The 15,931-nt window shown below is 35.1% G+C and overlaps 1 protein-coding gene across 4 annotated transcripts in view; it reads right to left on the reverse strand.

Annotated features, from left to right (window-relative positions):
• Positions 1-1,500: 1,500 nt before the first annotated feature.
• LOC117108247 (phosphatidylserine synthase 2-like) overlaps positions 1,501-15,931 on the reverse strand; it is a 15,584-nt gene continuing 1,153 nt past the window's right edge. For 3 of the 4 annotated variants that reach the window (XM_033250217.1, XM_033250216.1, XM_033250215.1), the window contains exons 2-11: positions 11,944-12,108; positions 11,092-11,196; positions 10,411-10,561; positions 5,853-5,987; positions 5,672-5,722; positions 5,370-5,483; positions 4,703-4,821; positions 3,683-3,797; positions 2,527-2,672; positions 1,501-2,411 (exon numbers count right to left, since the gene is read on the reverse strand). In XM_033250217.1, coding sequence (XP_033106108.1) covers positions 2,081-2,411; positions 2,527-2,672; positions 3,683-3,797; positions 4,703-4,821; positions 5,370-5,483; positions 5,672-5,722; positions 5,853-5,987; positions 10,411-10,561; positions 11,092-11,196; positions 11,944-12,092 — 1,416 coding nt within the window. In that variant the 5' untranslated portion in view covers positions 12,093-12,108 and the 3' untranslated portion in view covers positions 1,501-2,080. Of the gene's footprint in view, positions 2,412-2,526; positions 2,673-3,682; positions 3,798-4,702; positions 4,822-5,369; positions 5,484-5,671; positions 5,723-5,852; positions 5,988-10,410; positions 10,562-11,091; positions 11,197-11,943; positions 12,109-13,296; positions 13,321-15,931 lie in introns of those variants that run through there. The other variant, XM_033250218.1, reaches the window with a different exon arrangement.

Below are 15,931 nucleotides of genomic sequence, written 5' to 3' on the forward strand. Positions count from 1 at the left end.
CCAGTTTACACCATCAAATATTTTGCCCACATATGGAAGTAACATGACTTGTTATAAACTAAAGCATTTTTCTGGAATAGCACATTCCTTATTGCAGGGAGAACTGCAGTGGCGGATCTAGGATTAAAAGGTGCCAATTCTTAAAATTTTCTCTCCAACCATAATGTGGCTAAGGTGGGTGTGGACCTCTGATTTAGCAATGGGGGGTGGATAATGGGAGGTAAGAAGACACGATCGGGGGGGGGGGTTAGTTTTGGGAGGAGCATCCCCTCACATTTGAGATTTTTTGGAATTAGTAGACTGCTAGACTAGACACCCTATTCACCCCCACCCCCTAGATCCACCACTGAACTGGCCTGGGATTTATCAATTTCAGCTTAGCAAATGTCTTAAGTCAAAAAATTTCAGATGTCCCTATTAAGCAAATATCTTAAGCCGATTTATCAAACCATCTAAACTTTTTAATTTAAAGGAATTTTTAAGCTAAGCAATATGGATAAATCTGACTTAAGCAAAAAAAATTGATATAAGATGCAAAAGCTGATTTCTCTTTTGATAAATCTAGCGCCAGGACCAGGTGAACCATTCGTGAACACTAGACCATATTAGAGAAGAAACCCGTAATTTTGTTGGTAACATTTAGAAAAAAGTACAGTTGAAATTGCCTAAGTCGAATTTAAAATGGCATTGAAAAATTGTTTGACTTACATTAAATTTGACTTACAGATCATTATTTAATGAAAACACAACAACTTGACATGTAAATTAAATAATAATAATAATAGAAATCATTTGAGTTAGGCAAAGTCGACTTAAGCAAGTTTAACCGAGAGTGCCACTTTGGTGCAATAAAGGTGCCAATTCTTAAAATTTTCTCTCCAACCATAATGTGGCTAAGGTGGGTGTGGACCTCTGTTGGGGCCCCTTCACCCTATAGGGTGCAAGGGCCCCTCGTCTCAGAACTTTTTAATTCACCGCTGGGGCTCTGTAGATCAGGTTCTATTACAAAGGTGTCACTAAAAATGTGCGTCTGGATTATCTAGAGCAATATCACTACACGGCAGCATTTTGGTATAATCATGAATTTTGTTTCCAAAAATTAAAAGGGAAATCTTGCGTTATGAAAAAGGTTTGAAGGTTTATGAACCAAACATTTGAAGTGGCCATTTTGCAGATGAAGTACAGCCAACCTTTAATACTGGAGGGCTAAATGCATTGGTGTTAGTATTCTAGTAATATGATATTAACTCTATGATGATAACAGCATTATTCAAGAAAAACCAAACTTAGACTAAAACAACAACACTATTAAAATACTAAACACAACCAGTAATCATTCTCTCTTCAATAATCAGTTACAGCATAAAAAAAAATGAAAACATGATATATTACCATTAAGAAGGGAGCTCCTTCTAAAAAGTTGCAGTAATACCCTTTCTGTATTCTGTACATTTATAACCTCAATTTAGAGGTAGGCACTTGGATATTTTTACATTATGCCATTAAGCCAAGATACTTGTATTTTGAACCTTAGTTTTACAAAAATCCATGTAAAGCAATTTTTACATTTTGATTAACAGTATGAGTGGCGGATTCAATTAGAGGCCCAGCTGGACCAGGCCCCCCTAAATTGTTGAAAATTTTTTTTAAATGGAGATATAAAGACAATTATATTAAAATTTTAAGTCTGAGCGTGCAAATTCCAGCCATCTATAGGTGCCATAATAAAAATTTATCTTACCTCCGCCACTGAGTATCATAAAAAATAGAAATGAAATAAGCCAAAAATGGGGGAAAAAAATACAAAAAAGGTCTGCCTTTATTAAACAAAAACAACAATCAAATTAAAGTTAGAATTCAATATTAATAATTTGTTAACATCCGTCCAAAATCATGACGTAATCAAAATGTAAAAGAATATATAAACCCGGAGACTCACTGCATCGTACGATGAATTAAACTCTGCTCATGGCGTTTTCCATGGAATCGCATCAACTGTCGGGAGCAGTGAGCCCACTGTGCTTGTGCTGTGCTTTCGCTATGGGAGTTTACCTGCAGGATAGGGAACCTACAACTATGCTTATTTACCATTGATAGGTCTACGTCTCAAGTGGTAGTTCTGCTTTATGCCATTCCCCACACTGTTTGTGTGTACCTCTGAAAATTCTCCGTCGTTAGAATCATACTCAATTTCTACTGGCTCCTGTTCTGGGGCACAAAACTGTGGACGGATGTAGAACTGATATATTGTCCACGCAACGAGACTGATAAAGGCAATGATCCAACAGACTGCGATGTGGGAGGGAAACGGCTTAAGAATCAATTCCCTGTCAAACTTGAGCACAAGTAAAACTTCAGTTAGAATCATGGCAGAAATTATCCATGACTGTTCCCCAAATTTCTTGCAGGTACTGAAATTTAAAGAAATAGACAAACATTAATTTGGGAACTGAATATGTATATATTTGATACGTTGATTGATTTTAGCCCTGTCGTTACAAGCTGATTAACAGATTGACTACTCACGGATCTTCCAAATACTGAAATGTTTCTCGTATTGCAACAGCTGCTGCTGGACTTAACATTATCATGCGGGCCCAGTTTATAAAGTGTGGTGGTGGGATCCACAATACAAATTTCAGGTAAAACGTATTCAATTCAGCAATTTGGAACTGTTAAAAAAAAATGAAACACTATAAAATCTACGGTCTGTGTTGCAATAACATAATAAATCCAAATATTTAAGTTAATTACTATGGTATATGCTCCAAATTTTCAAGTAAATACAAGAATGATGTTAACTTTAGCCCCTCTCCCACTAGGGGTTTTTTCAGCATACGAGTTACAAGAGAATTTTGTTACGCTCTTAATAATCTCGTAGTTAACTCGGTGCTCTGCTCGGCATAATTCGTACATAACTTGTAACCAACTCCATAAAGTCATACCTCACTCGTAGCTAACACGTAATAAGCTCGTATAGGTCCTTTCCAAAGATCACGAGTTTTAACTCGTAAAAATCGTACGACTCCTAGATGAAATAAACCTAGGTGGGAGAGGGGCTTTATGGAATTGACTTGACATTTCGTCTGCTTCCAGGAAAGCTTAGTCATAAGTACCGATATGATGATTGTGGGCTATCCAATGTTAGTTCCAATGAACCATGACTGTGAACTTTGCCATCAGATGAGTGCTTGGGATTTCCCAAGCGGGGCCGGGTCTCCTTCAAAATACTGTCATATATATGTGGCAGTTTGTATGCACCTTGATATCAGCCCTCATGACTCAGCCTTGCTGGAAGCAGGTGAAACGTCAATGCCGTAAGTTCACATCATTCTTGCGCTTAATTGATACTTGGATCATCAAAAAAGAATCATATATACTACCTAATTACTATATATTTCAGAAGTAAATGATCTGTAAATCGGCAAAAACCAGATTTACTTTGATATGCGTCTCATAGAAATTTTATCTTTTTGCTTTTACAGTACTGCATCATAATAATCACAATAATGTAACTTATTTTTTAATGAATTTTTGTGGTTTTCCAGATATCACCACAAATGGCATACACAAACTTTTGCAAAAAAAGAGATGAAGATGAACATACTGTAAATGGATAATGAATTATTAAAATTGATCAATTTAATTTATACATGAATTTATAAGAAACAGATTGTCTTACCATACACATGATTCCTATAACTGCTAGCCAGCGTTTTAAGCTTTTAGTTGGTTTCCAGTCAAATCTTGTCCAGCTGTATGGAGTGAACTGTTGGATCACACGAACCATTTTACCTCTGAAAAAATTAACATAAGCTATTCTTCTTTCTCTTTTCATCCATGCCGAGCGTCAAGGCTAAAATAGGGCTGGAGCTTATTCCCAATTTCTGTATCATGAAGCGGATGAGAGTGGGATACTCCTCATGGGTGGAATGCTAGTGCACCGCAGGTTACTCCCAGCAAATTTACTGGTACCCATTAATAATAGAGCTAGGTAGACTGAAGCAATGTAGAAAAAGTGCCTTGCTCAAGGACACAAGCGAAATGCACAGCAATGGATTGAAACCCTAACCTTGAGGTTGGGAAACCAAACCATTTCCACTGCATACCGCTTCCACACATAAGCAACATAGCATAATAAAAGTGGGTTATCCAGATACATACAACAAATATTAATGTAAATAATAGAACTGTTGTAACAATGGTTCTAATTATTGGGTTAGATAATTTTCTAGGGCAAGCTTTTATTTCAAGATATTTTTTATTAGATTCATAAGTCACTCTATTACGACCCTTGAAAATTTAGCAATATTTGAGAAAAAACTTACAATTTTTAATCCAGAAATACTAAAATTTGGTGTTAAAACAATAGAATTAAAGTAATATAAATTAGAATACAACATTGACAACAATAACAAAAAACAAAAAAAGTGATCAGACATACTGTATGAAGTGTTCAGGGGTGGATCCAGAGATTCCAAAAAGGGGAGGGGAAAATCGAGTGACAACACATTACCCTAGGGGCAACAGGGAAATTTTTGTTTTCTAGACACCCGGAATAACCTCTGAGGTGTTTTGGGCAATCAATAATTTCTTTTTCTTTCTTTCCTTCTTTGTTTACTTTCTAAAATGGGGAACAGAACCGACTCGCTCCCCACCCAAGTCCGCCCCTGGTGTTCACCATATTATCCCTCATAGTTACCTGTATGATCGAATGTTCCATAATCCACGCCATTCATATTCCCGTATATTGAGGTATCGTAGTGTCATCTGTCCTATAATTATCCCTAGGGAATTGCAAACTAAGAAATCCATAATCCACTGAAACAGAACATCAATGTTAAAGCATTAGTTGTATGTATCATTGTCATAAAAACAAAAAGCAATCAATGATCTACCTCTGGACACTCACCATTACTGAGATAGCATACAGTACCATGTTCCTAGCCACTGACTTGATTAAATGTTCCTTGTTATATATTTAGAATTGATTGGTCATATGATGACTTAAATACGCGACATCATTAATGCTGGTATTTATGTTGAAATATAAACAGCCTTAAATTCTCATATCATTATTATTACTATTTTTTCAATCATAAGAGAGAAAATATTGATATAGAATATCAGTACAAATCTGTGACTGGAATTAAATCCTGAAAGATATACCGCAAACATTAAAGATAAAGAGAAGTTCAAAATGGCATTACAGACCCACACCAAAACCAGTAACCACAGCATTAGAACATGACTAACCATGACCCCTCACCGCATTCAGTGGTAGATCCAGGGGGTTGCTAAACAGGTCCTGGCTCCCCTTCCTTCCGTGGCAAAATGTCTAACCAAGTGTGAAATTATTTACAACTTACATGATCCCACCAGCATTCTGCAAAATTTGGCAACTGATGCTCCAAGGAATATTCCAAAAGTTCAAAACCAATGCTTAGTACTTGACACATCCAGAAATCACGAACAATTATCATCTACAATGAGGAAAAGTATAAATTAAAGGGAAAAAAAAAAAATATTTATACTCTAGCAGTTACTCCTTAGAGTGCATACTGCCTTGTGCCTCAATACAGTACCAACAATATGCAGGCCGTGTATAATGGGCGAAACTGCGCATACCCTCAGTGAAATAATAATAAAAAATTAAATCTTCAAAACTCACCTTAACGAACCAGCCAAACAAGTGACTAAAGACGAAAAAATCCCATTTGAGCTGGAAAAAGAAAAATGCAATAGGCCCTATTTATTGTTTTAAAAAGTCCTATTTATATACTATTAGACCACTATAAATTAAGTAGTTATTTAAACTCACAAACTTTTGAAGAGAAAGAAAACAGACTTACCCAAAGGTTTGCAAAAGGTCCATCAACATGGTCTGGCACATACAGACGACAATCTTCTGCATATGACTGTTCAGGTAAACGCTTGCCTAAGTCAGGGTCTATATATCCAACATATTTTCTTGCATCATCAATTGTCTGAAAGCAGAAATTGAATTTTATACTTTACTCTACCATTGAGGGCACACTAAACAAGAAACTAAAAAGATGGTAGAATACCACTGAGTGTAAGCCAAAAATCAATGTTGAGTACAAAGTCTACAAACATCTAAGAACATTGAGGGCAGGCCATCAATTTAATAGAATATCTGTCATCAACCAAAATGTTATTAAGGGCAATGAAAACAGAAGTGAAATTGAAATAAGCAACAACCAATGAACAATTGCATTACTTTGCATACCGATTGGTACTAAGTAATCTAAGTAGTATCCTACAGATTGTAAATAATTAGTTTAAGTTTACGACCGACATTAGTCATGTCAAGGGTCAAGACAATGTCATCGCAGATGTGTTATCCCGTGCTGAAACTCTGTGAATATGGCACAACCTGTCAATTTTGACGCGATGGCAGCGCTGCAGCAGATCGATAGTGAACTTTCTGCACTTCAAAATTTGTCATCTACATCATTACAGCTGAAGTCATGCAAGTTACCATATTCCAGTATCACGGTTGTCTGTGATGTCTCGACTGGTGTCAAACGTCCTTATTTTCCACCTGCACTCAGATCCACAATCTTCAACCAACTTCATGGGTTATCCCATCCTGGTGTACGCGCATCTCAAATCGTGATTGGTGGTAGATTTGTATGGCCTGCTATGAGAAAGGATATTTGTAAGTGGGTTCAAAGGTGTAGCTGTGTAGCCTGCTAACGCTTTAAGATTCACCGACACACTCTGCCCGATTGGAACGTTCGCTGTACTTGATGCCCAATTCGACCAGGCCCACTACCTTAAGCCGATGGATATCTGTATATACTTACCTGTGTTGATACTTTCACTGGATAGCCCGTTGCAGTTCCAATAACCAACATCACAGGAAATACGGTTGCTGAGGTATTTGTCAACCACTGGATTGCAAATTACAATAACGACGGATCGTGGCTGGCAGTTTGAATCGGCTTTGTTCTGAGAACTCTCCATCCTGCTTGAAACTAAACATGTATGCATGACTTCATGATCAACCGTGTGACCCATGCAGCTGAAAGCGTCGTTAAAAGCTTGTAGTGATGTAAAATGGAAAGAGAATTTACCATCCGGTCTACTGTGAAATCTGACATTGGACATTCTCCTACTGAACTGGTATATGGTACTACGCTATGCCTAATAGCACACTTTGTTGAATCTTCAAAGAATGCTGATTCTTTAGATGCAACCAACTACGTTCATCATCTACAAATTGCGATGTGATTGTTACCTCCTATTCCACAACCACCGGCAGGGAAGGAAAAAGTGTATGACCAGCAGTCGGAGGTATTGACAATTAATACAGAGGCATTTTGGGGAAAAAAAATGCTTTTAAACTTTTACATACCACAATTAATTGATAGTGTAATTAAAGAAGAATACAAGCATTTCCAGTTGTTTGTTGTGTTATAATCGGGAAATAAATTCAAAATTTCTTTATTATAATATTTGTAATTATTTACTACTCTTTATTCCACCAGTGGATATAATATATGTCCTACAGTCGATTTCACGTTATGCTGTTGCCCTTGTGGGGCTGAGATAAGAAAATGTATTATTACTGTATGGCACGTCTAGATGCCGGAAATTGCACTCACAGATTTAAAATTGTGAATATAATTTTTTTTATTTTCTCCATTTTTAATTTGTTTTTTTGACAAATTTGGTGGGGTCCCGGGCTCTTTAATCGTTATAATATGATGTATGCCCTAAAGTTGATTTCAGAGACACATTATGGTATTTTTTATCAACAAAGTCTTTTTATGAACTGTACGTTGCAGGCACCACAAAATTAAAACGGTTCTACATAATCGTTACGAACTCATCGCAGACCTAATATTAGCCATAAATCTGTGATTGGTTGATATACACAATATGGAATATAGAGGCAATTTGCAATCGACCAATGACGATCACGCTTTCGTAAGAATTCCTTCCAATGGTAAGAAATATGATATAAAAACATAAAATTTCACATATTATCCGACAATATTTTTTCCAAAAACTCTTCATACTTTAAATTTCTCAAGCCTTCTCTTCTATATTATTGCCCTGATAGAAAAAAAAAAAGATTTCAAAATTCGCTGAAAATCATAGTATAAACCCTCTCCCTCAGAGAGTTGGCTAAAGATGGTAGAATACCATTGAGTATAAGCTAACAATCAATGTTGAGTAGAAAGTCTAACAACATCAAAGAATTTTGATGGCAGGCTAACAATTAAATAGAACATCAATAAAAATATTATTAAGGGCAATGAAAACAGAAGTGAAATCGAAATAAGCAACAACCAATGAACAATTGTATTACTGTACTTTCCATACTGATTGGTACATTCAATCTAAGTACAGTACCAGTATCCTACAGATTGTAAATAATTGGTGAATGTCTTCCAATGTTTTGCCGCTGTGCACATGTATATTTTCCTAATGCACATTATTATCATAATTCCATTTCCATAACATGATTGAAGCTGTAGTACTCCACAGGGAAATCATTATAAGCTTCCATATACCGGTTATACAAGAGGCCAATTAGGATGTGAGCATCACACATTTCAAAGACTCAATAAATCTCACAATTTAATATGCATAACTTCCCTAAGTTATGCTGCTACTCTGTAAATATTATGTAAGGCTGCTCTATTTTTAATTCTGATGATAAATTGGTCTTAAACTTCCTACCAACATAATAAAAACAAAACAACTGGCAATTGGAGGCATTTTTAGGCAATCATACAAAGACTACTACAGAAACCAATTTAATATCTGTGGTGAGAAGCCTATGAAATGCCCTGCCCACAGACACAAATAAGAGGTTTCGCTAAAAAGCGGATTATAATATGTTAAATCTTGGATGCATTATATTTTGATAAACATAGAGTAGCATATGGGAACAAAAACTAACCAATATGTATAAAATCTTAACAGCTATCAGAGTACTAAGTCGCTACACCATTGCCCCGACATGACACTGCTTCATTAATGAGAAAGTACTGTACCTACAAGCAACCAATATTGCTGAGTCTCTCCACAGCTAGTTCCACAGATGTATCATAAATTACTAATATCTCAATTGAAAATACAATCACTTCTCATACATTTGATTAAACATTATTATTAATATTAAATATTAGATAATTAATATTTAATTGTCAAACTTAAGTAAAAGGCAAAAAAAAAAATATAATGTCAAACTTCAGTGAGAAGATGCGCCAGCTGAAAATTCTATGTATAGATTACTCGGCCATACCAAGTGATTTCAAAAATAGCGTTGCTCAGTAACGAAATCGTGTTACATGGTGTTGTGATGTCATCCACGTAGTACTCTATAAAGGAGTGATAACTTGAGTGAATAATTAACCTGTTTCTATCACTAGTCTGATGTTAATCTGACCATGGTGTACGTGTCCAAAAAGTAGGAGAGTCGGCTGATAAAATGCGCTTATAAATCCTAAGAACTTTGTAATTAAAAGATATACTGCCAGCCTAAAATCTGTAAACACACTGAATTACTAATTCACTGACTGGATCATGTATTACTACCTTCTAATGGGACAAACATTGAAATAATTAGGTTAGGCTTTTTTTATACCTTGTTTTTTTGAAAGAAATATGATGCCAATACTGATTTTTCAAGTAAATATAAAAGTACATTTTTGGCTTGTTAGTGCACCTGCCAAAATTTGAAATATCAGAGAAAATAAAATTTCAATCTCTTTTTATCTTACTGGCTGCTAACATTTCTCATGACAGAAATCTAGGACATTATCTCTCAAAGTAGTAGACAGCTTACCAGAGACAATGAATCTAGGACATTATCAATGTGGAAGATAATTTCCCAAAATCATTTGTTAGCTAAACATAAACAATATAATTATACAAGACATTATCTATGGCACTGATAGACAAAAATTGAATTTTTTTTTGCCATTGCCGCCTGATACATAATTGATGTTACTACCATGGTAACTAAACAATAATCATTATTATTATCATTATCTGAAAAAGCGGTTGGCACATCGGTTGTGGCTTGGACTCCCAACCTTGAGCTCAGGGGTTCGAAACTCTTGCTGTGCAAGCCGCTTTTGTGTCCTTGGGCAAGGCACTTTATCTATGTTAATTGTCTCTCTCTACCCAGAAGTATAAATGGGTACCTGGTAGGATATTGCAGCATTGAATGTATTAGTTTCATGCGCTAAGCAAGTAACACACAACCAGGTATACTCCCCAGGGAGCAGAGAAGGTTGAACTTTGTGCTGGTTTGCCATTATTATCCAGTGACCAGGGGTAAAAACGCTAAGCGCCTTTGATCATTCAACTTGGAATTGGCGCTATATAAATATTTGAGATATTATTATTACTTATCAAAATAATTACCTGAAAAAGAAGGAAGACCAAAAGCAATTCGTAAACAACGCACAGGCATAAAACTAGTCTCCAAAGGGCTGGATGAGGGCGTCGAAAGGGACCATCTTTGGCTTGGGTCATACCCCATAGGCAAAACGTTACAACACATGCAGCAAGACCTCTGAAAAAAAGAGAAACGAATAATGAGTCAATATAGCACGATAGAAAACAATATCCAGAATGGAAAGAAGTTGGGCTAAAGATAGGTCCATACTAATTTGGTGAAAAACCCTACTTTATAATCATTTAGACATCCCAAATACTTGAAAGGCAATAGCTTTAAATATTTTGTAGAATCACTGGATTATAAAATATAAAAGTTGTTGTACTCCATGTTTGTTTGTCAATTAAATGTATCTGATAGGCTCTCCCCTTTTTAGTGAAAATGCAGGTGCTTTCATGTGTTGTTTAACACAGGCTAGTGATGAATAATAATTTGACCAAAAAATTAATTATATTAGTGCATTTTAAAATTCTAAACTGTCCAAATTTTTGACAGCTTCTCCTTACCCGGACATATGTAAAAACTCTTGAGTACTCAAAACTTTGAAAATACACATATAATAATCAATAGCAATTTAATTAAGAAGAAAAAATATATTTGAATAATTTACAGGCCAATGAATTTCCTGGAATTTATTAAATGGTTACCTTTTGACATGATAACCGGTATCATCTCGCCGCTCATCTTCTACCAATGCCACATAGAGCAGAGAGATAATCATGAAAACCAGGACAGTAATAGAATGTGCTCGCCTATTTTGAAAACAAGAATCAAACCATTTTCAAGTTATTGGTTGATCTACATTATATGTACACTACATTACACATAGCTTTGACTTTATAAATGCTGGCTGCCTTTTAAGAGGTCAGAGGTATGCATGAGGCCATAGGGAGACAATAATGTTCAGGGTATTTATAGAAAGGGCTGATGTTACTATTGTTTAGAGTAATGCACTTAATAGCATTTAGAGGGAGGAAAGTCAGGCAGGGAAATTTCCCCAGAACCCAGACCACATAGGTGTGGCACCCCCAGGCCACTAGGATAAAAATAGTGATGTAAGAATATGCATATTGGACGAGTAACCCTATGATCATATAAATTAGACTTGTACTGTAGTACAATACATACTTGTATTAGAAATTATCCAAAAAGCAGTTTGTGCACAAGAAACTTTGGACCCCAGCACCCAAAATCAACTGGCACCTAAGCCAGCATTGGGGCCTCTGACACCTGCATGGGGCTTAGGGCTGCCCTGACTATGGATTGGCTTGGATGCCATTGCTGATTAATGTTGTGATTATTGTTTAGACAGGTCAATGTCACGTTGACACTGATGTTGATAATTAAATACTATTCAAGGTATTTATGGATAGGGGTTTCTGTACCAGTGAAAAGTCTACTTGCAAGTTAAATCATCAGAAGATCTTATAATCAATAAACAATTAATAATATTCATTCACTCTCAAAATCTCAACAAGAAAAAAAAAACACAAGTATACCAGAAGAATGTGTTTGTTCCATCATCATAAACGTGAGTCTGTAAACTTGAGAAGTGGCTGCTCCTTCGTCTATCTTTATACTGGTACCTTCTTTCAGCCTCATAGAATAATGACTCATTATGCACATTTTTCTTTGACTTTCTATGCATTTTTTTTCTTTGGTTCCTGTATTGTAAATGATTCAAAATAAAATACATAAGTTAGCCATTTAAATATAACAACAACATTATTATTTTTAGACACTAGAATGTCTCAAGTGCAGATAAATGGTAGGCCTACTGTACCCACAAAGCAGAAAGGAGACAGGGGAGATGAGTGGGAATGATGACTTCAACAATGTTGTGCACCACACCCTTGACAGACACACCTGAAAGTGGGTGGAAAGATTAATACTGTGCTACTGTTGCAATACCTATACTGTAATTTACATTACTGCAGAGAAAAGGGGCATGGCAATATAGCCTACAAAATGCCAGTCGAGTGTACAGTAGTACTTCATAGTAGTATCAGGATTTGGTATTGTGCATATATTGCATCGAAACCTTTCAAAGAGACAACCAATTTCATGTCTTTCAATTATTATATTATTCTATCGTTCCTTAAATATAAATCAAATGAAAAGTAATCTTGACTTTGTTGAACATGATGATTATGGTTTATTTTAAGCTGGCAAAATATATACACACATTATGATACACAGCACACGTAATCATTAGCAATTTGGATAATTTGGTATAAATATCATTAATTAGATTAAAAAAAATCCAACTCTAATTATATTGTAGAATCGTAAGAGGTATAATTTATCCATATAAAGAGGTATAATCTATATAAAGAGGTATAATTTATCCATGGACCCCATTGGAAACAAGTTTCTCAACTTCATGTGTTATCCATGGCATCTTTTCTAATGAAATTGTATTGCCTTTGTACAGTATTCCCCACCTTTTAAATGATGTTGTAAATTGAAATTTTAATGTGATGCTGATTAAGAAAACAAAATAATAAGAGCTTCATTAGCTTTTTGGCTAATTTTGATTTAAACTAGCTAAATTAGATTTAAGATTTGGCTATTTGGTTAATGACAGCTTAAACTCTGAATGACCTTATACATTCATTTCATTCTTTATCTTTTACAGTATTTACTATGAAAAAGTATCAACAGGTATCTATATGAACAGTTAGTAAAACATACAATACAAAAAAGAGGAGCCAATCAATGATAACCTAAATCAACCTGTAGATTCTGATAATCTACATAAGCTCAGTTTTTTTTTTCATTTTTAAAAATCATCACATCTCAAACAACTTGAGGCTATACACATAAGCGACCTGTGTATAAGATGACCCTACCTGCCATCTGCGTTTGAGAAGGTTTTTGAATGATATTTGTACGTCAGACGACCCCTCCCTGTCTCACTCTTGGAATTCCTATTTTTTGCTGCTCTTGAAAATCTTTATACTACAGAGTACATCTACATCTAAAAACAGAACCAAATGTAGAGCTAATCTTCTAAATAATATCATTTAATGGGCTTTTAATGTTCAACAAAATCTTATTTCCTGCATTGAAAATTGCGTTGATTCACACTACAGTAACAGTAAGTAACTTCATTTCAGTAGTAAATTCATGTGTTACGGACAATCTACTCACAAGACTAACATGATTTGAAAATTAAAAATTTGTAAGTGTTTCGTTGACACCCTGTTTTTCTATCATAATTTGCTATTTAAGCCTTGTTGTTACGGACAATCTACTCACAAGACTAACATGATTTGAAAATTAAAAATTTGTAAGTACAGTATTGCGTTGACACCTTGTTTTTCTATCATAATTTGCTATTTAAGCCTTGTCTTATACTGTACTCAAGAATATACAGTAAGTTATTGTTTCTGGTCTCCTACGTACTGTACCTGGGAGCATTCCTTATCCTAGTGCTGCAATTACACACAATCAAATGCATTCATGGCACACACACTACATAGCCGGCAGAAGTATTTTGCATATGGTCCGGCCATTAGAGTAAGGGGGGGGGGGAAGGTTGGTTGTTAAACTGCTGACCAGCTACCCCTATCAAAGGATACAGAGCATCCTATTCTTACTCAAGAACTCAAGAAAACATTAAGCCTATATTCAAAAAAGATAATGGTGTTTTTTTTTTAAACACTGCTCCTTAAACACATATTTTGGTGGAGATTTTTGCACTTTTTTAAACATTTGTTGTTGTTGTCGTCGTTTTTGCTGTTGTTGTTGTCATTGTTGTCGTCGTCATAGTCGTCATCGTTGTTGTCATCGTCACTGCCGCCGCCACCGCTGCTGTTATTATTAAAGGCCTATATTCCCTGTACATAATGCTAAAGAGTGGGCCCAAAAAAGCACCCAGGTTAAAAATGCTGGATCTGGACAAGGTCTATTGCAAAAATGATAAATAGTTCAACATCTATTTTCATATCAGTGTCATGTACTGTAGATGAATTGAGTTACTTATTCCTCCATTAATAAAATTTAATAAAAATAGATAGTGCAAGGAACGCAAACACAGGCCTATGAATAACAATGAATACACTGTTATTAATCATTTATTATACAGTATAATTAGTAGTTACTGTATAACCTGATGCAGATATTAACATCAAGGGTAGGGATGAGGCAGATAGAGGCTAAACAAAATGTCTCAAGCAATGTCCATCATGTACAGTACCTTGCCTCTAACCTGTACAGTAAATTATCAGAAAAGGTGGAAGCAGAATTTATCTTATATATTTATGATATAAATCTATTATTTTTAAATATTATCTTATGCACAGTGCATTGTTTAAAGTAAACTTCTTCAATATTTAGTTTCATTGTACATTTATTGATTAAAAAAAAAGGAAAAGGGAAAAAAAATAGTATTTTAAAATGATTTAAAAAAAAAATATACCTTAATGTTAATTTGTTGATTTTACTATCCTAAAACCCTAAAGTCTTTATGGGCAGCAGAAGATTTTCCCCCTTGACTCAGTAAGGGGTGGCTCTCTCATGTAACTTGTCCGGATGCCCGAGGCAGCCTCTTTGTTTGGACCCCTGTCTCTATGGCTGAATGCCATGTTGGCTATTTAAGGAGACATACTGATGCACAGTTGGGTCATCAAATGTATTTGATGAAGTGAAGTAGTCATTAAAAAAGTGAGTTCTTGAGATCAATTCTGAATTTGCAATAATACATTAAAAATGATCATTACATTATTATTTTAACAATTAGGAACAATGCCTACTGTAAGATATATATTAAAAAATTAACTTAATAAAAATAATTAAAATTAATAAAAGGCAAATATTAATAGTGAATACAGTAACACTTGTTCAGTAGCAATTTAACATGGCAAAGTAAAATATATATTACAGTATATCATAAAATCCCAATTGATGAAAATATAATAAACTCAGCCTCGAGAATGGAGAAATAAAGGACAGACATTCTGGCAAACCGTTGCTAGTACCAGCTTCGCTGCGGCCGAAGTTTTAAGGTACAGTATTATAGACAGCAGGCCCGGGATTTATCAATCTAAGCTGAATTATCAAACCATCTTAGCTTAAAAAGCGTCTAAGATGGTTCATACGTACAATCGACTTTTTAATTTTAAGGAATTTTGAAGTTAAAGCAATATTGATAAATTTGGCTTAAGCAAAAAAATGGACTTAAGATGAATTTAAGCTGATTTCTAGTTTGATAAATCCGGCCCCGGGTACGCAGCTCTGGCCAGAGCTGAATGGAGAAGATTGGCGAAGACATTGGGTTATGAGCTACATACCGGCAGTGTCCATTTATCATACCTAAGGCCCCATAAAAAAAATGATTAGTTTATCATCCCCGCGCGCATCTCTTTTGACGAAATCGCGATATTTTTTTTTTTTTTACTAGATTTTTTTCATTGAAAAAACGATCGTTTGTTCGTCAAAAACAAATTTTAAGGCTGGTGAATGATGATTTTCGATCTTTAGAGT

This window comes from Anneissia japonica, unplaced genomic scaffold (genome assembly GCF_011630105.1).
Source record: "Anneissia japonica isolate Jap-2015-1 unplaced genomic scaffold, ASM1163010v1 scaffold456_len727751_cov192, whole genome shotgun sequence".
Lineage (NCBI taxonomy): Eukaryota > Metazoa > Echinodermata > Crinoidea > Comatulida > Comatulidae > Anneissia > Anneissia japonica.